Here is a 24,673-nt window from a genome sequence, read left to right as displayed (position 1 = left end):
TATCCGCCTAAGCCAATCCCCACCAGCAGCACCAGAAAACAAAGAAAAAGGAGCCAAATGAAAGGTTGCATATTTAATGACCCCAAAGTTAAGACTCACATGTTCGCACCTGGAATCTGCGAGGCGCGACCGAGACCAAACCGGCGGTGGATTGGATAATGCATGAATTAGCCGATGAGCAGCAAGAGCGGTAAAACCAGAACGGATGAAAGTGGGTTGGCTTGCATTTCGAGCCGTTTACTGCCGCATCTTCCTGTCCCGCGAGCGGTGATCTTTCTGAATGAACGTGATACGGACAATTTGGCCAAGCAGAATCAGGCCAAACAACTCGGCGGTAGCTTAAGTTTGTCCCAAAAACCACGTAGCAAAGCGAGGAAAGCGTAACAGTGGACCTGTGGCCATTGGTTATAAAGTACTTAGGAAATCAAAGGCCCATTGATGAGTATGGAAATATGTTATTTGTTGCATTGTATTTCGAGTTAGCAGATTTTTCATGAAAGTGGTTTTCCTCTTGGCATTCAAAAATAACAGTCAAAGTTTACAATAAGTAAATAAAGTAATTGTGTGCATACTCCATCAACTGATCAGCAGAGTTAGAAACTAATTAAAAAGAGTGACCCCAAGAAAGTTGCTCCAAATCGAAAATAGACAACAATTGCGTTGATTACTTGATTCTGCGGAGTCATCGCCTTGAACAGTTTATATCGATTCGCATCCAAATCGTCCAGCTTTAAGTCCAGTTAAGGCTGGAATTTGGATCTAAGCTGATCTAACAATATATGCACAAAATGAAGTCTGCCATCGAAAGTGATCTTAAAGTCTACGTCAATTTATTGCCCTGCATCATGATGAATCAGTTGCTGGAGTATCCCAAGTATTTGTTGAGTATTCTTTCGCCTTTAGCGGTAGCTTAAGCTTAGGTTGTGGTTTGAACTTTGTACAATGTTTAGGGTTAAATATTACGGCATAAGTTAGCTTTAAACATTAGAGTCTAGGCGTTAGCCCGCCCTAGGTTGCCTCCGCCCATGGCTATCTCCGCCGGCTTAGAGCGGCTCCAGGGCCGCCGGTCCATGTGGACTGCCCTCCAGTTTGCGCCAGACCACGTTGCACATCTCGCGGACCAGCGCCTTCTCGCCGTCGTCCATCTGGTCGAGTGCGCTCCCAGCCAGGTTGCCCAGCCGATCCCGCTCCAGCTGCTCCCGCACCTCGAGCACCTGGAGGGCTCGGACCACCGCCTCTGGGCGTCCGGCAATCGGCTCCGGCAGTTGGATAGCAGCTGCTGCAGCCGCTGCAGCGGCCACGATGTCTTGCTGCTGCTGTTGATGTTGTTGCTGCTGCTGTTGCTGTTGCTGTTGGTGGGGCGATGCTGCTGATTTGGCTGGAGTGGCTGCAGATGTGGCCGTTGGCGTGGGCGTGGCCTGCGGCGTAGGCGTCGTCGGCTGCTGAAGATGGGCCGTGGGCGTGGTGCGCTCCTCCTCCAGTTGCTGGATGCGGCGCTCCAGCGAGCGCACATACTGAAGCGTCTGGTCATTCAGCGTGTGGGCATGACGTAGATCCTGTTGGGAATCAAATTGAAATCGCCATTAGGTCATGTTCTTATTGGTATTCGTTCTATTTGCTCACCTGGGGTAGTTGCCGCTGCTCTGCATAGTTCCTCAAGGCGGTGATGGTCTCATCTGCATTCGTGCTGGAGCTGGAACCATCGCCGTCATCTCGAAGCGCATTCCTAGTGGCTGCTCCGCAACCGGCGCACAGCGCATTGGCCGCCACATGGGCACGCTCCTCGTCCAAGTAGAGGCAGAGCTCCTTGAGCTCTAGATTATCGGTGATTAGCTCCTGCTGCTTATCATCCAGCTGACGTAGTTTGTTCTGAAAAGAGGAAGTCAAGTCAATTAGTACTCAAAGATCTGGAGTGTCGTTCGGGTCTGGACCCACCTGGTACGCGGCCACCTCCTGCCGCATCACGCTGGCCGTGTATCTCCCAAATCTCTGCCATTCTCGCGCCAGCTTGCGTCCCTTCTGCCGGTCGTCGTCCAGGAAGCAGCACAGATCCCGCAACTCCTGGTTGTCGTCCAGCAGGCGCTGATTCTGCTCCTTCAGCGCACGCAGTTCATTGACCAGCGACTGCAACTGGCGGTTCTGCTCGGCGGTCAGGCGACCTCCGCCATTGGCCGTGGGTATTCCCGTCCCGCTGGACGTGACCGAGGCATTGGGCGATGGGTGTTCCTGGTCCGGCTTGCGCACAAACTTCAGCATATCCTTCGCTCCCGGCTGGTGTGCTGGCAGATATTGCGACTGTTGCTGCTGCTGTTGTTGCTGCTGCTTGATGGAGTCGGGAATGTAGATGCTAGATAGCTGGGGGATATCCGGCGGATACTTGAGTGGCAAGTGCGGCTTGAGGATCCCGGTGGCCGGCTGGGGCGGTGGCTGGTATCTCGGCGGGATGGAGTGGGCGGGTGCCGGTGCCTTCAGCTGCGGGCTGCGCAGAGATTGCTGCTGATGTTGCAACTGGTAGTGGAAGCTGCGGCGCTGCTGGCCAGCTAGGTTGGGCAATTCTTTAGCGGATTGCTGCTGGATAGGCAGGCGGGAAGTCAATGCCTGCTGCTGCGTGGAGTGCGGCTGGTGTATCGTGGCCACCGTCTGCAATTTATGTGATTGTTGCTGCTGCTGCTGTTTTTGGGCTGCCGACTGAGCTGTTGGCGTTGGCGTTCCGCTTTGTTGCTGCGATGAGTGTGGCTGGTGGGGATTTGTTGCTCCTCCTGTTGCTGGCAGCAATGAGCGTCGCTGGTGGATTTGTTGTTGGTGCTGCTGCTGCTGTAGTTTGTTAATTGCCTGCGTTGCTGCCTGACTTTTGCATACTATTTTGTCAACGCTATTTAATTTTATCAAATTATGGCCCAAAGTGGTTGCTTCGTTTGTTGCTGCTGCTGCCGCGTTGTTAGTTAATGACTTCTGTTGCTGTTGCTGCTGCTGTTGATTGCCGGACATTTTCGTGTTGGTTCCTTGTTCGCCTTGTGTCGTTTCGGTTTTCCGTCCGTCCTCTGCCCTGGTTTCCCGGAGTCTACGACCTCGCAGTCATATTGTCAAGTCACTGCAAGATAGCACACAAAAAATGGGCAGGGCATTAGCGAAAATCTTAAGTGGAAAAAGCTATAGGCCAGCCATAAATCAAGCCATTGCTCGGTGTAATTTATGCGACAGCCGAGGGCACGCCGCCGGAGCAGCATAATTAAACCTCCATTAGACTGCCGCGAGACGCTGATAGAAAGTGAAATGAGCATTTATCGCACCACTGGAGCCATGACATGGCACACGAGGCGGGCACACACGTCCACATCCACATCCAAGTCCACGTCCTCGCCACGGAGTGCTCAACAAAGTGCAGCGAAGCGTCGCCAAAATGTCGCCAGCACACGAAGAAAAAGGGTCCCCCCAACTTATATCATATATTATGATTATTTCATTTTTTTTGTTTTTGTTTTCACTGAGAGTTGCCATTAGGATTCATGTAGGACATGCCATCATAGAAATTGTAAAACAACACTCTGACATATAATAACTTTTTTAGCCTTGGAGGCTCTTATTTCTTTCGGTGTGGCAAAGGGAACATGTCGTCGGTCTCCGCTTTCTGGCTGGGATCGGATGGGCTGGCGCTGAAGCGTCTAATCACCAGATGTGCGTCGACTAAACGGAGGCTTCCGCTTCTGGTTTGGAAACCGAAAGCCAGACCGATGCACTGAATCACCGCATATCACCGCATTTGTATCTGGAAAGTGAAATTGTTCATGCTTTGATGGATGGCGGCTCTCTGGGGCAGGAAAATTGAAATGTTGCAGAGTTCGGAGATTGACGTGATTATGGTAGTTAGGTAGGGCAATTTGTGGTAATGACAAGATTGGTGTTGCATCAGAACGTTTAACCAAAATATGTTATGATGCTAGTCATATCAATGATCTCCATTCGAAATGGAACAGCAACTATCTAGCCAGAAGATGTTTCCTCTTGAAGATGTAAATTGGCTGAGTTAATAGCCAACTACTAAACGGAAAGTAATCAATTTTATTTCAGTTCAGATAGGCGAACATCTGCATATCAGTTACAGCTGACATATGCCATGGGTGCGTCTAAGCCACTCTTTCCCCTTTCGGGCTATTTAGGCTGTCAACTTGTCCAAGGACTCCCCCTTTTTGAACGCAAACATCACCGCAGGGCGAGAGAAATGACAACAGGTGTGAAATGTAAGATGCCCGCGAAAAAATTTACAAAAGGCGACCACTTCCCCTAGTGCACCAAACTCATTCAGATCTTCGGGGTATGCGGGAATTACAGCAGTATCCAGCGAAATGAAAAAGAATCCTAAAAAAGAAACAATAAGAGACTGGGGAAACATTGCGAAAATAACAAAGGAATGTGGCGAGGGCCTGGTCGAGGCTGGGCCCTTCATTGTTGCACCCAGAGACGCAGACACCCGGGGTCTGAGGCACACACATAAAGCTCCGCTGGACAGCCAGTGGGATCTGTGGCATTCTGGAAAGAAAACTTACAAAACAAGGCAGCGGTTGTAAATCATCGAATTACCTCAAAATAGCAGCAATCGCTCTTAGCCCGTTTGGGGGGCCTGAAATTGGCCAAAAGGAAAAACGAAAATGCAAAGCGAAAAAGGAAAATGTGGAAGTGTCAAGCAGGCAGCTATTCGGATACCCTATTTCATAGAATAGGTGTTTAAAAGTGTGCAATAATATATATATTTCTTTCTATACTATCCCTTTATACAATCATAGTTTCCTAATGAATTTATTCGCCTATTAAATGATGTAAGTCAGTACGAACTTGAAGGAACCATCGAAAGAATACTTATACCCTTCGTAAAGGGTAAACAATACAATGCAGCAACTCTTCTCTCTTAACAAAAAAAAAACAGAAGGGAAGAACGGGGACTGGGGGCCAGATCTTGAGTCACAGCCTCAGTCGAAAAAAACTCAGTCCCGTTGGCGTAGTTTTTGGCGACTTGTGAAATGAAGAAACCCTCCAAAAAACAAAAAAACTTCGTGTGTCAGTTACGCTTAATGAGCACAAATATTGCTCTGGTTGTTGTTGTTAGCCCGGCTATTGTTGCTTTTGGTGTAGATTTACTGGCTGTGATTGCCATGCCGTGTGCAAGTTGAAACTGGGATCCAGTCGGGTCCCCAGTCCGATTGTGGGGCTCTGAGCTTTGAGCTCCGAGCTCGATTTCAATGAAGACGAGTCTCGGTCTCCCAGTCGGAAATGCCAATACTTAACCCTCAACTGCCCCCCAGACCCATTCGCGGCCAGCAATTCTCCCTTTTTTGGCCGGGGCCATGGGAAAACGAGGGGAGACATCAAATGAAAAGCTTCGCGGGCAGCAAGCAATGATGAAGGAGTGAAATTAAAGTTGCGAGTCACAGGCAGAACTCGGTATACTCTAACTATGGAAAAATGGTTGTACTATAGTGCTAAAAAGGGTAGTAAGCCAGTTCATATTTCTTAAGAAGTTTTTGATCAATTATAATGTATAGTTACCTAATTAGAGCATCAAACGACTTGTAATTATAGGTTTTGGTGACTCATTAGTCTGCTGATCTATAGCCCAACTTATTGGGCCCACAAAGCAACCCCTAGGGCAAGGGTAGACCCATAAAAAGCCTTCAATTTGTAGCACATGTACACATACTGCGTCTTAACCTCTTCCAACTTCCCTCCTTAACCCCTGGCGCACCGAAACGAGTCCCCTTTCCAGCAAATAGCGAATCATCACCTGGTGCCTGGCGTCGAGTCCAACGTGGAAAGGGTAAATAATAAAAACGAAAAAAAAAACAAAAATAATAAATAAAAATGTACACATTTCAATATGCGTGTACAAGAGCGTGTTTGGCCTTTGGCGATAGATGTGTATGTCCAACGTATTTACTCGTTTGTTTTTGCCTTTTATAATTTAAATATTTTACCACTTTGTGCGTGAGGGCGTGCCTTTCCCCCGCCCCACACCATTCCCTTCCTTTCGCTAATAAACTTTGATCTGGCCAAAAGCTAACGACCATCGTTGTAGAAGTGGGCATGGGCGTTGGCCTCAGCTCGTTTTGGCCAATAACAAATTGCCATAATTAGTGCCATTTTAATAAGGGGTTCCAGCTCACAGCTCCATGTAAATGTGAATTCCCAACGAGTCGAGAATAATATGCCCCGTGGGCTTCCGATTCTCAAACAGGAGGAGGTGAAGGTGTCGGAGTGCAAAATTATGAAAATTACTTTTCCCACCACTTTGTGGGTGGCTTCCCCCGACTGGGAACCCGCAACCTCCAGCTCCCCACAATGGACAATAAAACCAGAGTGGCACACAAAAAGCATAATAAGCTTTTAATGGGTCTAGCCATGAATTTATTTGTTATAGATGGCAACTGCCAGATACAAGCCAAGTTAATGGAAAACATCTTGAAGGGTTAAACTGAAAGTTACACGCAACGCGATGGGCAGAAAAAAAACTGGTAGCACGATATGCGAAGGAAGTGGATCTTATATTATAAATGCAAGGAAAATATGGAAACCTTATTACCTTGGTACTTTTAAATAAGTAAATAAAAAAATTGAAATCATATTTTTCAACAAATCAACATCGTGTCATTATTTTTTCGCAAAGCTAGCTCTTTAAAAGTAATTATGCAGCAACTTTCTAGTGAACTTGATAATCGGTTGCTAGCCATTGCAAATTGCTGTCGATCGCCTTTACATAATCTTTGAATTTAATCACTTTTTGCCGATTGATCATTATTTCTGCAAATGAGCTTCATCAGCTTGAATTTTTTTTTTTTTGCTAATCTCTGGCATTTTTATTTATGAAATACCTCTTGGATTGGCCAACGGACCGTGAAACAAGTGTTTAATTAAGGAAATGAGCGTAGAGTCAAGTACGCGGACACGCACACGTGCAATCGTTAATTTAATAAACCCAAAATACAATCAGCAAAAAAATTGGTTAATAAACGCAGAGCCAAAGGGGGAACATAAATAAACATGGACGGATGGATGGATTGGATTGGATGGCTGGCTGGCTGGTTGGGAAACGCTCAAAGTCACTCAAGGTTAAGAAATCTCTTTGCGCACGCATACGCACTGTGGCCACAACTCAACAGATCGCAGGCAATGACAGCTTTTTGGCCTTTTCGAGTGATGACAGCCACGGGCAGAAAGCGAGTTGTTGGCCCGCACTGAGGAAGGCAAAACCGCAAGTCATGTGGGTTAAGTAAACTTACTTAACAACAATCCCAAACTGACCGCGCGCCCAGACAATGAAGTCCGCGATGAAAAGGCAGGCACAGGCTCTTGTTGTACTGCGCTATGCGGAATCGCAGGGAAATAGGCCAGAGCAATTATTCCAGCCACTTGCAGGATGATAATTATGGTCAAAATTTAGATCACTTAATGTACCGAAAACAAGAAATTCTAGTTGTAATAAAACGAAACTGAAATGACATACCCAAGTAATTAAAAGCCTTATTTGAAATTGAATATAGTTTACAGCAGGAAATGGCGCATGGTTATACATTTATTTTTCCCCTCAGTCCTCCCCACATCGACGCCAACTTCACTTGGCCACCCACAAGCCATGGCGAATGCGACAAGCTAACCTGCACACCCACATCGAAACATAAGAATATGGTAAGGTAAGTACAGAAAGTCTCCGGATCGGGGCTGCACGCTCCATTGGATTTGGAATTGGCTGCGGATTTGCATTGCACGCACCAGAAAACGCGTGGTACAACGAACAGCCCGTCTCCATATATCGTTTTTCAAACGCTGCTCCACAAAAATCCGGGGAAAGCCTGCGGAACATACACTTACATACGAGTATATATCAAACGCCTTCGTTGCTCGGATCGAATGACAAACGACAAGCGTCGCTGTCGGCGTCGACATTAAGTCATACAGATGACTTTGCCTTTGGCTCCGAGGAAAATAAAATAAGTGAGAAACTTTGGCGGAAGAAATTAAGCGAAAATGTTCGTGAATGAACGAATGAATGAAGCGCAGACACAAAAGGATCCACACACCACACCACCGCCATTAAAAAGACTTAAGACCCAAACTCGCCCCTCGGCCTGAAGTTCCATTTATCAACGGGCTCGGCTTGAGAAGATTTGTAACCATCGAAAGACGATTATGTTGCACGTGACACTCACTCCGGCTCTGCAGTTCTCGGAAAAGAATTCAATCCGGGGCCATAGAAAGGGATACGCTTGAAATGCATACGCCATACGATTATAGACAAAGTCAAAAATGATTTGACTCTAATTTTCAATCGCTCACGAAGAGGCCACCCACAAATTTGTCTTTTCCAAGTTAAAGAGCCATGTGTAGCACAGTAGGCAAAACTCAAAAACTAAACAATGCAAAAAGCTAACGAGTAAGACAAAGGCAGGAAAACAAAAGACGGTAGGTGAGAGTTAAAACTGAGTGAAGGTTAAGCGATAAGTCAAAACTGTGATGATGGTGGTTAAGTTGATTACCAATGCGGTGGCTTTTCCTAATGAAAAGCTCCAAACTGGAGCAGTAGCTGCCGCACAGCAAACAGCTGTGGGAATTATAATTTTCAGCTGGCTAATGGAAAGAAGAAAGGCTGTACGATAAGGGATTAAGTTGAGACTTGGGTTCAATAAAGATTAAACATAGATGTAGATATGTATAAACATTGGCAAATTTACACCTAAGCAAGCCAAGTCAATTAGATGATGATAGGTGATTATACAGATCAAAGAACCATAATTTTATACAATGTGTCTTGCTTTCTCTACTAACTTCTATAGCTTCTCGCAAACACGATCCTCATGGGTCTAATGGCCAATAATCTGCTTAATTATGTGCTGAGCTAAACAATATAAAAAATATATAAAGCTCTGAGCACGGAATTAATATGTAGATTATGTTGCAAACCTAGTGGAACTCTGGAGGTCTCCTATCCATATTTCATTCAGTCAGGCCTAATCGAAGCGACTCAAAATTAACCTGAATAGGCATTAATTCAGAGCCACTCCCTGGGCAAATTCGAATTGAAATCGAGAAACCATAGCTCTCGCCAATCCCTCAATCGCCGGAATACAACTTCCATTTCTCGGCTCTACGTTGTTATGGTTTATGGGTATCATTTGTGTCAAGTCTGCGTCGCATATTTGATTTTTACGACAGCCGGGTAGACGGGTCTCGGAGTCTTCGGGTCTCCGGGTTTTGTGGACCTCCGACCGCCCGTCGATAGCCATAAACTTGGCCATTTCATGCGCGAAACTCCCAGGCAACGGCAAACACATTTGTGCAAATTGTTTATGCATGTAAATTACCCGAAACGGACAAAAACTTTGCCAGCAAATGATAACACAAAATCGTTTCGGTAACTTTCGAATTTATCGCATAACGAGAATCTTTCGGTGAGAACTCATTACCACGCCCTCCGAAACACACACAAATCTAAAGGGGGAATCTATCTGCAAGCAGTTACAACATCCACATTAACGAACAACAAGCCGCAAATGGTCGGAATATGCAGATTTCGAAGAGCCGGCGTACGGGGAAACATTAATCTTGAGGCCAGCATCGAATGGAGTGACTTGTAAGTCGGCTTCTCGCCAAAAGCGAGAACATAAAAACACAAGATCAAGCCGGACTTAGTAGAGTCCCCCCTCCCCCCTCTTTACCCTAATCTATAGACATTTTTTGTTCATTTTTTGTTGGCCCCGTAACCCAGTAAAGTTCATATGTACAAATATTTAATTATCATCGGGCTGGAGGCGGTTCAAAAACATTCTTCATCAGCAAAACTAAACATTTCTTCGGCTCTAATTTCTGTTTCATCATGCCTCCGCTCTCCACATAAATTAACCTCAAAAAATTAATAAAGGGGAATAAATTCATGTATGCTAATGTTTGAATTCTTTTGTTGTCTCTGGCATTTCATTAGTTTTCGGGCTGCTGAAATTCTTTTCGAACTCCCCTGGCCAGATACTTTCGATTTTTTGCCTTCTATGGCTTTATTTAGAGAACACAAAACCTCTCCACATTGTTCACAATACCCAAAAATTTTTGAATAAACGTGGGCGGTAAAGAGCGCGTGCTCCATATGGTGTGATTTTTTGGAGATTACAGGTTGCCACAACTGTGGGCGGAGTAATCAATTATATATGCTCGGATTTGACAAGGATTCAGTCTGAGTATTGTTGAGATACAAGACTAACCTCACCTTATCTGTAATAGTGATACATAATTTATAGAAAATAACTCATACTCATAACATATACTCATGCATACAAATGGGATAATGTAGGATGCTAACCAAGAACTTACAAATACTTCTTTCACTAGGGGGTTCTTAAGAGAACGATCCTAGGAAGGTCACAAATTAGACCAAATTATCCCAATTGAATCAATATAAATCACAGTCTCACGTTGATTTATACCTATGAAAGGTTATCTGGTACCATCTTCAACTTTTCCCAGTCATAAAAGGAACTAGATCAAACTGTGAATGGGAACAGGGACTATTCATCATTTTCCTATGCCATGGGATTACGAAACCCGAGATGATAATTTATGAGGACCCTAAAATGTCCTCGACTTTCTCGCCCTTCCGCCCAACTGGGCCTACCTCACGTACAGAAGACGTGAAAAATACGTGAAAAAGACGTGAAAAGGGCGGCGAGGAAACAATAAAGAGGCCCGAAAACAAAGCATTATGTAAGCATTAGCACGCTTTAATCTCCCGCACGTCCAGTTAAACCAAAAACAAAGACCGGAGCGTGAAGAAACCATAAAGAACTACGAACTCCGACAACCCAGAGCAATAACAATTAGCGACAGCGAGAAAAGCTGCGCGCATGCGCAATAAATGCCTAAAGAACCAATTTCCCCCGACCCCACGGGCCATCCAATTAAATTTCTATTAATTTTTTACCAATAATAAGGCCCGGGCAATGCCATAAAAAGCGGAAACCATTAAAATGACTCTGAGAATCTCAGTCGACTGATCGAGTGAAAAGGAAGGGGCGCGGTAGGAATTCTATTTCCTTTCTTGGGCACAAAAGCCGCTTAGAGCCGCACTTCTTTTGTCTGGCAGCGCAACAAACTTCCGGATTGAACGATCTATTGAAAGACCCGCGACCCGGGACCAGGAAGGAAGCCACTTGGTGGGCTTAGCCCAAAGACAGCGAGATACTGTACTGGAAAGGGAAGTGGAAGTGTTACACATCGGCGGTGAAACTGCGTTCCAGCTTTTTCACGCTGAATTTGTGAACTAATTAAAAGACAGTTCCTATCGGGCGGCGATGAAAAGAGCAATATGTGGGTAACCCAACACCAGTACGGTATGTGCACTGGGAAAAAATATTACCAAGTATCGATTGTTATGTATGCCAAATACTTTTTGAAAACCAACCAACAATGGCAACATTGCAGTTGGTAAACGGAGAATTAAACAACGTCAGAGTTGCAATATCAGATCGAATTTCCCTCAGTGTTCCTTTTGGTCACTGAGCCATGTGGATCGGCTGTCTTCTGCTCCTCGGTGTCCAATGGTTGGTCGGTTGGTCCACCGATGGAGGCTGCTCTTGTTTATAAATCAAGTCACATTAAGTGTAATAATAAACGCAGATCGAGGCGAACTTGAGCCGGTTCTTGTGTTCAGCGTCGATTGGGTTGGGGCTATATTAAGGCAGTTCTGCGGCTGGTGGCGAATTGAATAAGTCATAACAAGAGAGAATGCTGAAGTCGAGCTCACCGACTATCGGATACCCCTTACCCAGCTAGTGAAAGTACCTGTTACATGCATTTCAACGAATCTAGTATACCCTCCTACTTACTCCACGAGTAACGGGTATCAAAAGGGGAGGGTGTTGGCGCAAGGTGGGAATTAATAAAAATCTGGCAAAATTGTGGCAGCGCGTTCTTCTCCGCTTCGATAATTATGGAGACCAGAGCAAGCCAAAAGAGAGAGGCTTTGGCAGAGCTGGGGAAATGTCAAAACGTACGCTTCATTGCCGTCGCCTGTCTGCTGTCTTCTGTCTTCTGGCTTCAGTCTTCAGCTCAGTTCACAGTCTTCTGGTCTCTACTAACGATAACGACAACAAAATGCTGATGGCACAAATTATAGTCAAGCAAGAAAGAAAAACGGAGCCGGAGTTGGAGTTGGAGTAGAAGTTGGAGCTGCAGTTTGAAGCTTGGAGCTGGTAAGAGCCTCGGCTGAAGACCGGCAGTAGAAAGCAGAAAGCTAGCCAGAAAGCCTCCGTCTTTCGGTCCCCAGTCCCCAAGCCCGCTTTGTCTCGAGCCCCACAATTTCCGCCATTTATGACAGTCACAAATCGAGTTACACTCACATACCACCGCCTCGACTTTGTCTATAGCTATAGCCATAGCTTTGGCTTTGGCTTCAGACTCAGCTTTAGCTTTAGCTTGGCCTCAGCTCCAGCCCCAACTTCAGATTGAGCCTCTCCTCCAGACCGCCGCGTACTTTCTAATTTCTAGGCGCACTTTTTCACTCGATGCTCTGCCGCCTGGCTGCCGGTTTTGATGTTTAATACCCTAGAAAATGGAGGGGCACACGAAACTACACAATACATTTGCACAATATTGTTACTTCAATATTTACTCCCATTTTTGTAACATAGCATTTAAGTTGTATACTTAAAGCTACTCTTCAAACAAGATGTTTGTTTCGAAATAAGCTTACTATTACTGATTATGATAGTGTATGCCACATTCGTCATCTGTGGTTTGCATTTGTTTACCAATATGTTTGTTGTCACTGCTTTCTGTTGAGCAAACAAGTTTTTTGGTATTTTTTTTTTATTGTCCATCTCTCGAGTCTCCGCCAAGTGTTAATGTTCATTTGTGCATGAGATATTCACCAAATTGCATGCAATAGAAATTTGTTGTCGAGGTCGCACCGCTCCGCCAAACGAGCATCAAAACAGACCCAATGCCGCCACTCGGTTCCGTTGATACCCCGGTTGGTGCCCAGTACCCCAGCCCCCTCCAGCGCAGATCTCGAACCCCAATCCACAATCCCCACAGTAACCATAACCATTCAAAATGCCAAAACGGCAGCAGCGGCGGAGAAAAACGACGCTTTTGGAGGAGGTTTTTTTGGTAGCTAAGTGATGGGAGGTCAAATCAGTTACAGTTACGTGAGGCTGTTTTGGGCCAACAGGAGAACGTTTTGACCAGAAGCAGAGCGAATGGAAAGTAAAGAAGGGGGCCTCCTAATGAACCCCAAGTGGAGCACCCCTCGAAGCGAACGAAAAGCGCCGGATCTCATGGATCGATTGGAGACCAATTGATGATCTAATGGCAGTTCCAATCGACTGGTCTCATTTACATTGCTTCGGCACTTATGTCGAATGGGATCATTGCCAATTAGAATGATATGTGTGGAACCCATCTGGCATATCATTTTCGGTCGTAGAGTAAATAGAGTAGAATGGTTATCCATGCATCTTTTACCTAACTGCAACTTACTGGTTTCTATCAGTAATTCTATAATGATCATGTTCCATAAAAAATACTTGCACTTATCATTTGAGGTCTTCTTTATCTGATTTACATGCTTAGAACATGATATGTCCATCTATAGATCACTTATCATACATTTCAACCGGTTCCGTTTCGATCATTTCTGGAATTTATAGCATCCCGAGACGAGACTTGTTTTTTTTTATATTAGAGCATTCTGATACAGTTATTCCGAATCAATTTTCCCGGCGAATGCTTAGAATATTTTTTTAGATTTCTGTAATTTAGTGGAGCTGCTAGCTGCTCGAGACGCCCCCTTGTGCTTCCTTGTGGGCCGGAGCCACATGCTCATGACCGTTTGTCATTTCCAGAGGCGCGCCAATTGCCAGAGTGGCCTGCCAAGTATTTCTGCGCTCTCTGTGTGAGAAAATGTGGCCAAACGGTTAATAACAGGAGAGTAGGTTGGCCAAAAGGGGGCTTCCTCCAGGCGACCGCAGAAACGGCAGCAAGAGTCAACATAACTGAGCCCAAAGGCAAAGTCACAGTTGCGCTCAAGCGAATAGCACCAAAAATGTCACTCAAAGATACTGTAAGTATATAGCATATTATATTCTAATTAAATAATCTTGGCATTCTATTATCATAAGATATATATAAGAACATTACAAAGGTTGCGATTATTTGAGACGTGTTTATCCACAGATCGCAAAGCGAAGCTTTTAAACTAACCTACTTCTAGCATTCCCACCGCCACTATAAGCATGCAAGTATGTGACCATGTGGAGGTGATTCCAGCTATGGCTGCCGGGACAGGAAACTTAAACTAGTTCTAGTTCGAGTAGCTGGCTTCTAGCCGTTCCACAAACTGGGACACTTGTTGCGCCAACTTGGACACTCGATGGCTGGATGACTTGGCTTGGCTCGCAAGCAATCAAACCTGCAGCCCCAAGATGACAAACAGACGAGGCTTCCCACGCAGCAGTCACTCCCATGCCGCCCCTGCCACTCCCACGCATCCGATGGCCGAGTCCCGAAGGCCCGGAAAAGAGAAGCCAGCCTAAATCGTCTTAATGGACCATGAAGAGGAGCCCGCGGAGACGTAGAGATCCAAAAGATCATTACACTCCAAAGAGATTCTGCAGATGGCGGCAGGCGCGCGTAAATCTCGAAACCGCCCAATTAAACAGAAAGATATATGTATATGGATGGGTGCTTATAGGAATATAAAAAGCAGGGCGACACACAAAACAAAATCACCGGCGAGGAGGACAGAAAACGAAAGAGTGAACGGAGGCCCGGCGGCGATGTTGGCGTGGATAAGCCCAAAAGAAAGTTTTCTTTCATTGACAAAAATTTCTTACTCGACTGCGCTGTCTTTTATTTGCCGCCGCGTACAACGAACTTGGCCTCAGTTGGCCACGGGCGCGGATCTTAACCCATTAAGATGCCGGGCCAAGTCAGGAGGAGATTCTTGTGGATACTTTAGAAAAGCCACAAAAAAGGTTTCAACTCGGATGAAGGCTATATACTCGGATGAGTTTATAATTATTAAATATTCCACTTAGACCCCTAAGGAAACATACTCTTTGTCCGAGAAGTAATAGTGTTAATAATTGTATTAATATTAATTACTATTTACATTTTCCCAATCCAAACGATGCCTGACTGTTGCATTGTTTGTGGTATGTGGCCAAGCAGTTTTCCCAACTACACCATCTCCCGCCTTTCCATTTAACCCATGGAAAATGCATTTGCATTTCTTGGCCGATTTCTCCCTTTCGCGTTAATGGGTTAATGCTGCTGCTGCCTGGCATTAGTTACAGTTTTCCGATACACGAAATTGACTTTACATATTTCAGGCAGCGGGCGATGTAACAGGTTGTTGGGCGCCATCTCTTTCGCTCTTGCGGGCATTTCGTTTCGAAACGCTGGCGTCGCTGCTTTTACCTGTTGCATGCGGCGTGGTTGTTGCTGTTGCTATTGCAACTGCTGCAGCAACAGCAACAGCAAGAGCTACAGCATCAGCAGCAACAACAACGGCGATGCTGCAGCGTAGTCGGTTTTCGCTGCTGGTTTTGTTTGATCTTGTGTCTTATTGTTGCGCGTTGTCGTGTATCTTTCTGCCTGTTATTTGTTGCTTTCCTCGGATGCGATACTATCGCCATCGCTCCTGCTGCCTCTCCTTCTCACTCACACCAGCAAGCAACTGTTGAATTTATTGGCGCATATAAATGCCTCAAAATTGATGTTATTGTCGTCCGATATTCCCTTGCTTGCCCCCTCGCCGCCTCGCTGGCTCGTTCCTTTGTTTTTGTCCTGCTTGTTTTGAAAATTGATTTTTACTCGGACTTTTATGGCCGTAGTGGCCGAGCGATAAGTGGAGGAAAAACCCGCCTTCGTTTGGGCACCGTAGAGGGAAAAGACAAAAGGGACCAGAGACAAAAGAAGAACAAATGGGCAAGGTGGGCGTAGCGCTGACAAAGTGGGCGTTCCCGAGGAGAATAGAGCAATTTTCGGGATCGAAAGGGAAAAGTGGGGGCAATGAGTTAATTTTCCGTGGGCCGAGGCCCATGGATTTTCAGCCGACTGACGTGGGCTTGGTACACGTAGAAAAGTATTGATTCAATGTTTTTTCAATAGTTGAGGAGCCTGAATTGAACTTCTTGCAAGTGAGTTATCATGTATGCTATAACTATTCAAATAGTTCCTTACACTCTTGTGAACTAATGTACACACATATATTTATTTTTCTATGTGGAGAAACGTGGGCAGGGAAAATGGCAACTTTGGCCAAGGCAACTGCAATTGCTGCAATTGCCAATCTAACAGCAAAACTCACCTTTAGCGAATGTTTTTTATTCCAATCCGATCGAGCGCGCTCTCTCTCTCTCTCCCTATCTATCTATCTATCTCCGTTTCTCGCTCCTTCTCTCCTTTCAAAACAAATCACAAATATTTGCGCATGCGCGACTGCGCATTCCAGGGATACAGATACACACAGACACACACAATACACTGGCACACAGGGGCACTCGATTCCGGCGTTTGTTTTGCGGCTAATTGTTTATACAGCGCAGATTATTCTTCGCACTGGATGTATTTGTTTGTTCATCCGGCTATTTTCGTTTGTTTTTGCTCCGCACGAGCAAATTTGCAGCGCACACGCAGCCGAGAATTCGCGCAATCGCTTTTTCCTGTATGTATCTTTTATTGGCCCCAGTTCGCGAGTTTTCATGCCCTTTTCGAGAGCCCAAAAGACGCGTCGCCTGCTGCGTTTCGCGAACTATTTTCGGTTGGCTAGAAGCCCGAAAAGGCGGTTTCAGCCGGTGTTCCCCTTGCACTTAACAAACACTCAAGCGGCGCTCGCAACTCAAGAACAAAAAGTCTGCGAAAATGCGGGCAGTGTGATTAGTCGCCAACACGTATGTTTCGAGTGCAGGGCGGGGAGAAGTGTAGCATAATTTATGCGATATTTGACAATAAAATAAACACAACGCGATATTTCAGCCGGCGATGCGCACTTTTGTTTTTTGAACGGCAAACGATCGCAACGATCGCAGTTTTGTGACTGAAAGCGACCGATTTCCAGAGATGCGTTCAACCAATCCTCAGTGCTGTCGACTATCGATTGTTTGTGGTCGACTAAAATATCGGAGTGGAACTTGTTTGGAAAGTGTGGATATAAATCGGTCTATCGATCAAATTATATTTTAGTACAGATTCAAATTCAAACTTATGACCGTTAATGATCTAAACGGACATTTATCTTGGCTGGTTCCTTAAATAAGAATAATGTTGAATATCTTGGCTTGACGTTTTCATGAGAAACCCTTTTATTTAAAAAGATTACGGGTAATCTGCTGGTGTATATATTTTTGTTATAGTTTTGACCATTTAGCCAAAAACCCAGTGTATTCCAGTGCCGGAATTATCTTCGTATATCGCCGCCACACCCCAAAGGCAGTTCTCCCAATGGCCCTCAAACCTAAACTGTGTCTCCGATGCAGGCAGCTCCTCCAACTTCAGCTGACTCCCGCAAAATGTACTGAGCATATACGTGTCGCACCAAAAGATGGTGTACCCAGTGAGTCCCTTTGACTCATCTGGTGGTTGCCATATTAAAGAATTTGTCCTCACGTTAAATCTTAAATTCTGTGGGTCTCGCCGCTGGGAGTTGGCCAAAATGGGCACTTTAAGGACCGAACTATTCACCGACTTCCCCAAGAAATTCTGGCTCCAAATAAATACGTTGGCCGGCTTAGTGGGATCCCAGTCGTAGAAGACTGCATGGTAGTCGTTTTCCAGCCGCGCTCTATTGCTGAAAATGGAATCACATGTACCATTTATGTTGAAGTTGATACCTAATGGCTTACCCCGTATCCGATTCTAAAATGTACGTAAAGTCGGGACCTCCAAATTCCAGCATAGACAGACCCACCCAATAGACATAAAGATCCGTAGAGCGCGGTTCGTACGAAAATCCTTTGGGCACGAACTTCGGGGGACGATCTGGTACGGATGCATTCCCCGATACATTGAAGGAGTAGTAATCCTTCGTCCAGGGCGAGCCTGTAAGATTGTAGCGTGTCCAGAGACGCACTTCGTACTGAGGATAGCGATAAGGCGGCATCCTGAAGCACACATCCATCCTGTGGACTACTGAAACCAGCTTTCAGGTGGCTAATGATACGAGCACCATAGCTTCGTTCGATAGCAGGCTAACGCGCCACTTGAAGGTGGAGTTGCTATTCCGCGAACTCCACTGGCCATCCACACAGACCACATTGTCCCTCCTTGAGATGTTGGGTGAATAGTTTCCCCACAGTGGCCTTGTCATTTGGTCGTCGACCAGGTGAAATTCGTACCACCGTGCAGCATCGATGGCTTCCACTGCAAAAGTGAAGTTATGTTTTACGCCGGTACTGTTGATCGGACGCGGCAGGGTGCAGTGGGCACCAGCATTCGCATCCGGCGGCTTGCAAATGTGATATGGAGAACTATCCATGCTCAGGGAATAGTTCTTGTTGTTCGCGACTCCCACTATGCCAAGGGTAGAGATGCACACCACATCCGGACGTGTGTCCTCATAACGACACCTAAATTTCCAATAGTCGGATGCCCAGGTGCTGGGCACCAGCAGAAGCAGCAAGCTCGTCCGCCAGTCCATGTCGACGGACGTGAAATGGCAATCTTTCGCTGGGGTGGAGGAACTTATTGGCGCATCATATCAGCGCCAGATATCAAAGTCCACTGAACTCTGCGATCAAGTAATAAATGTCGAGTGGATCTATCTCTTAAATTTTAGTACATTTTGAATTAAACTTTAGGACTTATAGCTCATGTTCTCCTGTGGAAAGTCAAGCCAAGCAAACCCAGATTATATTGTTCAGATAACTTACCTAATCAGCCGCCGTTCATATAAAAATAACTAAATCTTCTTGGCTGTGCATTTACTTGGACCGATTTAATACTTTCAAGTTGGCTTTACATAACTTGTGTAATTTGATCTTGCTTATGTATGTACATAAAAGCATAAAATATATTGCAAAAATACATATGTATACATGGTATGTGTGTTATATAATTCTCTCTATAAACGTTGTAAATTTTGCGTACGGCTGGTAATTAGAATATTTGTTTACATCTGAACACTTAAGATCCACCGTCCTGATTCACTTAAAACATTTAACCTAAATCTATCTGTTTAACGCGTTGAGTGTTTCTTGTTTTCTTTTTAGTTGAGTCCGTGTGCATTAACTTGTAAATCTGTTCAAAACTGCATTGTTCGTTAAAAGTTGTTTTTTAAAATATAAATATCGATAATTTAACAGGTAAAAAGAATAATTTCGTAAGAGTAGCTGGTTAAAACAAACAAAGGCTAACAAATCCGTAAAATATGTATACACAAGCTTTCCGTTCCAAGCGATCATAAACTCCCCTGCTCCGTGACCAGCACAACGCTCTGTTCCTGCGCAATGGCAGCCAGCTCCTTGAGCCACTCGTCCATGAGCACAGCGCACAGGGCCAAGTCGCGCGATCGCTCGGTGCCACTCGTGCTGGCGATGATTCCCATGGAGGCCACCGAGTCCAGGGACGCCGGCTCCGAGTTAAAACCACCCGTCGACGGGCCGCCATCCAGTCCGTGCAGGGTGCTCGCCGAGTGGGTGGTGGTGTTCGACTGGGCGGAGAGCGTTAGGGTGGAGCCTGCGATGCTGCTGTTGCTTCCCGATGCCGCTGTCGACGTCGCGTTGGCTCCTGTGCGTGATGCTCCCGCTGTGGGCTGCGTACTCAAGCTGGTCTCGCATGTGCCTGCGGACGTCTGAGCTTGGGATATGCCTCTTCCATCGTTGCTGGCATTATTTCCCACCAGATTCGAGGCAGCTCCTAAAAACGTAAATAGGGATTAGCAACAGCACATGAAATTGATCTTTTGGGTTAATTAAAAAACAACAATAACCACATGTATATATGGAATTCCACAAATGTTTTTCATATTCTACTAATAACTATTTTTTTAGTGGAAAGCATAATTTACAAAGCTCTACGAAAGTAAAGATACTACGCACAAATATTAACAAGACTATGCCATATTGGGTTAGGTTTGATTAAAACTTTAAATATTTTATCAAGCGTGAAATATTTACCGGTGAAGAATGCGTAAATTTGTGATAAGCCAGATGAAGCTAAGATTTGTTTGATTTTTTGATCGATTCGATAAAAATAAAGAAATAAAAGAAATTAATTTATTATAAACGATGCCTGCGGCATTTTACAGAGATGTGTGTCAACCAAATGTAGCCCTGAATGAGACCTGTTTACTATTATACCTTTAATAGTTCATTTAAATGTTAAAATGATTGCTTAGGTTTACTTTGCATTAGCTAGTAATTAACCAGGCTCTAATGCAGGGCTCAAGTACGTGTGTGTGAATGTGTTTTTGTGAGTGAAGTGTGTGTGTGTAATTTGACCCAAAACCAACTTTCTTCCAACATCCATCGCTGCAGATTTGTAAACTGTTGGTAATATCTAGTTTGTTTGCTTGGTTTTTCTTTTTGAAAAATATAGAAGTTGTGCAAGAGTGTGACAAAAGCAGGCAACCGATTCTGTTACTCACCGGAGGAGCCATTGGGTGGCGCCGTGGACGTGGAGGCGGACTTTCTGCTGAACATGTTGGTGATGGATTTGCTGATGCTGCGCCGCTTGTTATCACTGCGCTTGAACGGATCGTAGGCACTAGTGAGCGTGGCCTGCACGGGCGTGGCAGCCGAGAGGGTCGCGTAGGCGGATCGTAGTAGTCCCTGCTGCTGGCCGGAGTTCGTTACCATCTGTTGCTGTTGGCTGTGATGCATTGGCGAGCCCTCGTTGCCCTTGCGCGCGTTTGCCAAGCGGAACTCTCGATCAATCAGCGACGAACGCGCCACATCAATGATCTCCAGCGAATCCTCCGTCACTGGCAGCTCGGCATCTATTTGCTGCTTCAGAATGCGCAGCACCTGGTGAAACGAGGGCGTATCCGAGGTGATGGCTATGTCCGAGCGCAGCAGAAGCGAGTGAATCAACGGCAGGGGATACCAGGCCAAGCGAGTGATCAGGCCGGTCAGGTGGAGATTGACGTACAGCGAGTTGCTCGTGAAGGTTTGCAGTTTGCCCCAAATGGCATTGAGAAAGGGACCTGGAAATATACATAGATACAGCAATTATTTATAAGGAATTACGAAGAACAATTTAATTCTCACCTAAGCTTACGGTGCCCTGCGCAAACAAATCTTCCGAGAAGTCAAGGTCCGTCAGTATTAATTCGTTGCGATTGTTGTTCGAAGTTCGCCATGCCTCTCGTTTGCCGGATGCACCCAAAACGCTGCTAAGACTGCTGATATTGTGATCCATATCCGCCTCGCTGGCTGTCGTGGCCAGAGTTGTATCCGTGGCTTCGCTTTCCTCGTCCGCTGGCCGCCACTTGAAGGATTCGTAGCCGCTTGACTCGCCAATTGACTGCAAGCTGTCCAGCTGCTTCTCACCCGTCTCGTTGCAGGCGATGGGACCGCCACCGAACTCACTAAAGAACTGTCGCGCCAGCTCCAAGGCGTGGCCATGGACTCTTCCTTGCCCGTGACGAGGCCACTTTTGGTAACGATAGCTGTTGGCCCACTTTAGGCAATCCTTTTGACACTGGGCGATTCGCCAATGAGCCTCGAATAGATATGCCTGTATATTCGCATACAAACTATCACCCGTGTGCACTCCATAATAGTTCCAGTTGGCTCCAATCGTCTTACTCATGACCGGAGATGGGAGACTCGGCAGAGGCGTCAGTTCACTCAGCACAGGCTCGTGGACGCTCTTCGGCCTGGCCAGATCTCTGGCCCTCTTCATCACATCGGGCGAGAGCTCGAGAAAGAACTCACTGCTATTCAAATACGGATCGATTTTGTTGATCTTGTGGCGATGTGAGATGGGCACATGCTTGCCCGGCAGCATGAACTTGAGTAGCAGCTCAAGCATCAGGTCCTCGCAGTGCAGACCCAGCAGGGTGTCAAACAATGCCATCGTGACCATGCACAGGTTGGCATCGGGCGAGTTCAGGCGCTCGACCAGGGCATCGAGTATCCGTTCGCCGTCAAACTTTTCCGTATCGAGCAGAAACCGAACGAAGGCCCTCAGCAGTCCGGGCTCCGTGATGGAGCGCAGGATCAGGTCCAGGTACGACATTGCCGAGATTTGCGAGTCGATGTTCGTCTGAAAATGTTTGCCCTTCAGTGTCTGCGAAAATGGAGCGCAAAAAGTTGTTTCGAGATTTCGAGGTGTGTGTGTGGTTAGCTACGGGGAAGGAAAAGGCACAAGAAACACACAAGAGACGGAAAGCAGAAGGCGGTGCAGTTCCCTAGATTAAATACGAGTCTTACTAAAAAAGAAGATATCGGTTAAGCAATAATTGCAGTATATCTTTAGTTTTACGCTTTCTTAACCAGTATCTAAATAATGTTCTAAATTAAGGACAGGACATAAATGATTCGCTTGCAACCAACACCACAGAAATGCATCGAAGACAAATTTTCACGAAGAGAGACCGAGACGAGACAAAAGCGTGACTTCACTCACCTGAAGGATCGCAGGTCCCAGCACGGGAACAATGAAGCCCTGGTACATGAAGTCCAGCAGCTGCTGCTTGATCATCTCGTGGGCCACCTGCACCACTGCGTTGCAAAACTCGAGGGCGTTCATGAAGAGCGTCAGCTCCGGGATCTCTGTTACATCGTCCGGCGTTATCCGGTGCCAGTCGATGGAGCTAATCTCGATGCTGTTGGGCAGACGCGAGTAAAGCCCACCCAGGCCGGTCACCAGCAGCGGGCAGATCGAGGAGTACTGGGCTATGTACGTTCCAATGTTGGAGTTCTTCTGCGAAAGCGCCATGCACAGCAGCAGAGCATCGCGCGCTTGGTGACCAAGGCTGCCCTCGCGATGCACGTACGGGATAAGCAGCGAAAATATAATGAAGCTAAAATAATAAATACAATATTATCAGACACAGAAGATACTTAGAATAGAATAGGATAAATGGAACAAGTCCAGTGCAGTCATCACTTATAATTGGAATATTACAAGGTCACTTTTTTAGTATTGCCTTATCTGGCTAATGTCGCTATATTACTCGATGAATCATAACACAAATATTAATTTATCGCTATTCTATTTTATGCTGAATGAATCGGAATGTTTAAAAGTTACTTACTTGGTAGTGGTTCCGCTTTTGGGTGGCGCCACGTTGCCATTTAATATCTGCTCCTGCACTTGCGTCTGGGCGGAGAAGAAAAAGAGGTCCAGCAGGTGGACATTCTGCATGAGAACCACGCACAGTTGGTTCAGCAGGATCACGAGGCGCTTCTCGAGATCGGGCGGAAAGATCTCGCCCTGACTGGATGCCAGTATCTTGAGCAGGGGTCGCAGGAAGGGCTCGTGGCAGAGCAGCTGGTGACGCGAGTGGCTGACGAGTAATTCGTACAGCTTCAGCTGTTCCAGCCTCACAGCGTTGGCATACCGTCCCGTGGTGCAGGCCCACTCGTACAGCTTGTCCAGCAGATTCTCGCTGAGCAGGAATTCCAGGCAGGGCGCCGCAGGCGGACCACTAGCCTCTGCCGCCGGCAGCGAGACTTTGTTGCAGTGATGCAGCTCCACGAGCAGCAGGGTGACCATGTAGTCCAAGTGCGAGACCACGCCCAGCACGTCGTCGTGCGAGGGCGGCGCACTGTGCTGGATGATCTCGAAGGCCTGCTGCCAGTGCTTACAGAAGCTGTCGTAGCAGGCGCGCGGATCGCAGTCCGTGGCAGCGTCGATAGGTCGCTGTCGCAGTGGGACGCCGTGTCCGGCGGAGGCAACGCCTCCACCGCTGCTCTGGCGCAGCCACATCGTTGTCGATGCGGTGTGTGTGCGATTCGGTGGCTTTTAGTGGCGCTGGTCCGCTGATAACTGCTCCGTGTGCGTTTCGTTTGGCATGAATTGGTGCTGGTGCTCTGTTATCTCGCGTTTTGTGCTTTTGTCCGACTGTGTGAGTGGTGAGTATTTCAATGTTGCTCGCTTAGTAAATATTTAGAAGCTAAAAGAAGACGCACTTTAGTTGAATATTCGCTATTTACTTTTTTCTAATGTTCCCAAGAACAACAAGTGACACACTTACGCACACACATACCTGTGTACGTGTGCCCACCTATTTGGGCACTCACTGTGGTTGTTGTTTCTGCTGCTCGCTCACCTGATGAATTTGGAATTGATCGTCGTCATCGTCTCCGCTGCTGTCCGCTCTGCATGCATCGTGCATCTACGTCCATTACTGTTTAGGGGCCCTTCTTAGATGGGTTTTCACGCTTGCAGCATTTGCAGCGCTTTTTTTTGGCACTTTGGCAATTACAATTACAAATACAATTAAGTGGTAGTACCAACACTTCCGCAGATTTGCGGACTAGATTTGCGTTCTTGCAGCTCGAAATTCGCGCATTTGGCGCGAGTTTTGGAGTCAAGAAAGGGAAGGCAGTCCGGCCCGCACTTTATTGCCTCATTTTGCACTATTTTAGTGGGTTTTCCAAAGCAATTCTGCGTAAATATTTACAATTATATCTGCACGGAAATAGAAAGTTAGCGATGTGCAGCTACCAATATAACATATCGATGTTTC

At 46.2% G+C, this 24,673-nt stretch overlaps 3 protein-coding genes across 6 annotated transcripts; all 3 read right to left on the bottom strand.

Moving 5' to 3' along the window:
• Positions 1-439: 439 nt before the first annotated feature.
• Positions 440-17,062, bottom strand: LOC116803590 (heat shock protein DDB_G0288861). The gene is made up of 4 exons (XM_032727553.1): positions 16,346-17,062; positions 1,936-3,091; positions 1,624-1,869; positions 440-1,556 (listed from the first exon to the last, which is right to left on the bottom strand). Exons 2-4 carry the CDS (start codon positions 2,986-2,988, stop codon positions 1,044-1,046), a joined length of 1,812 nt encoding a protein of 603 aa, XP_032583444.1. The 5' UTR covers positions 2,989-3,091; positions 16,346-17,062; the 3' UTR covers positions 440-1,043.
• A 300-nt stretch (positions 17,063-17,362) lies between these two features.
• On the bottom strand, positions 17,363-18,865 carry LOC116803636 (cytokine receptor-like). Its single transcript, XM_032727824.1, has 2 exons — positions 17,880-18,865; positions 17,363-17,824 (listed from the first exon to the last, which is right to left on the bottom strand). The coding sequence occupies exons 1-2, from the start codon at positions 18,152-18,154 to the stop codon at positions 17,401-17,403; spliced, it is 699 nt and encodes a 232-aa protein (XP_032583715.1). The 5' UTR covers positions 18,155-18,865; the 3' UTR covers positions 17,363-17,400.
• Positions 18,866-18,944: 79 nt separating this feature from the next.
• LOC6613186 (UPF0518 protein CG3558) lies at positions 18,945-24,640 on the bottom strand. Of its 4 annotated transcripts, none has more exons than XM_032727776.1 (7): positions 24,254-24,640; positions 23,237-24,097; positions 22,606-23,002; positions 21,243-22,266; positions 20,621-21,178; positions 20,151-20,189; positions 18,945-19,890 (listed from the first exon to the last, which is right to left on the bottom strand). In XM_032727776.1, the coding sequence occupies exons 2-7, from the start codon at positions 23,908-23,910 to the stop codon at positions 19,433-19,435; spliced, it is 3,150 nt and encodes a 1,049-aa protein (XP_032583667.1). In that variant the 5' UTR covers positions 23,911-24,097; positions 24,254-24,640; the 3' UTR covers positions 18,945-19,432. The 4 variants fall into 4 exon arrangements, with proteins under 4 accessions (XP_032583667.1, XP_032583668.1, XP_032583669.1 ...); XM_032727777.1 differs by having other exon boundaries at positions 21,243-22,242; XM_032727778.1 differs by lacking the exon at positions 20,151-20,189.
• Between the last annotated feature and the right edge of the window lie 33 nt (positions 24,641-24,673).

This window comes from Drosophila sechellia, chromosome 2L (genome assembly GCF_004382195.2).
Source record: "Drosophila sechellia strain sech25 chromosome 2L, ASM438219v1, whole genome shotgun sequence".
NCBI lineage: Eukaryota > Metazoa > Arthropoda > Insecta > Diptera > Drosophilidae > Drosophila > Drosophila sechellia.
This window is presented reverse-complemented; position numbering and strand designations above follow the sequence as displayed.

Excerpts from the sequence above, each read along its gene's own strand:
- LOC116803590 (XM_032727553.1), bottom strand. The coding sequence starts at position 2,988 with ATGTCCGGCAATCAACAGCAGCAGCAACAGCAACAGAAGTCATTAACT. Across the intron at positions 1,870-1,935 it reads AGGAGGTGGCCGCGTACCAG|AACAAACTACGTCAGCTGGA; the intron begins GTGGGTCCAGAC and ends TCCTCTTTTCAG. Across the intron at positions 1,557-1,623 it reads AGCAGCGGCAACTACCCCAG|GATCTACGTCATGCCCACAC; the intron begins GTGAGCAAATAG and ends GATTCCCAACAG.
- LOC116803636 (XM_032727824.1), bottom strand. The coding sequence starts at position 18,154 with ATGGATGTGTGCTTCAGGATGCCGCCTTATCGCTATCCTCAGTACGAA. Across the intron at positions 17,825-17,879 it reads ATTTTAGAATCGGATACGGG|CAATAGAGCGCGGCTGGAAA; the intron begins GTAAGCCATTAG and ends TTCCATTTTCAG.
- LOC6613186 (XM_032727776.1), bottom strand. The coding sequence starts at position 23,910 with ATGTGGCTGCGCCAGAGCAGCGGTGGAGGCGTTGCCTCCGCCGGACAC. Across the intron at positions 21,179-21,242 it reads GCAGGGCACCGTAAGCTTAG|GTCCCTTTCTCAATGCCATT; the intron begins GTGAGAATTAAA and ends GTATATTTCCAG. Across the intron at positions 20,190-20,620 it reads GCCACCCAATGGCTCCTCCG|CTTCATCTGGCTTATCACAA; the intron begins GTGAGTAACAGA and ends AACAAATCTTAG.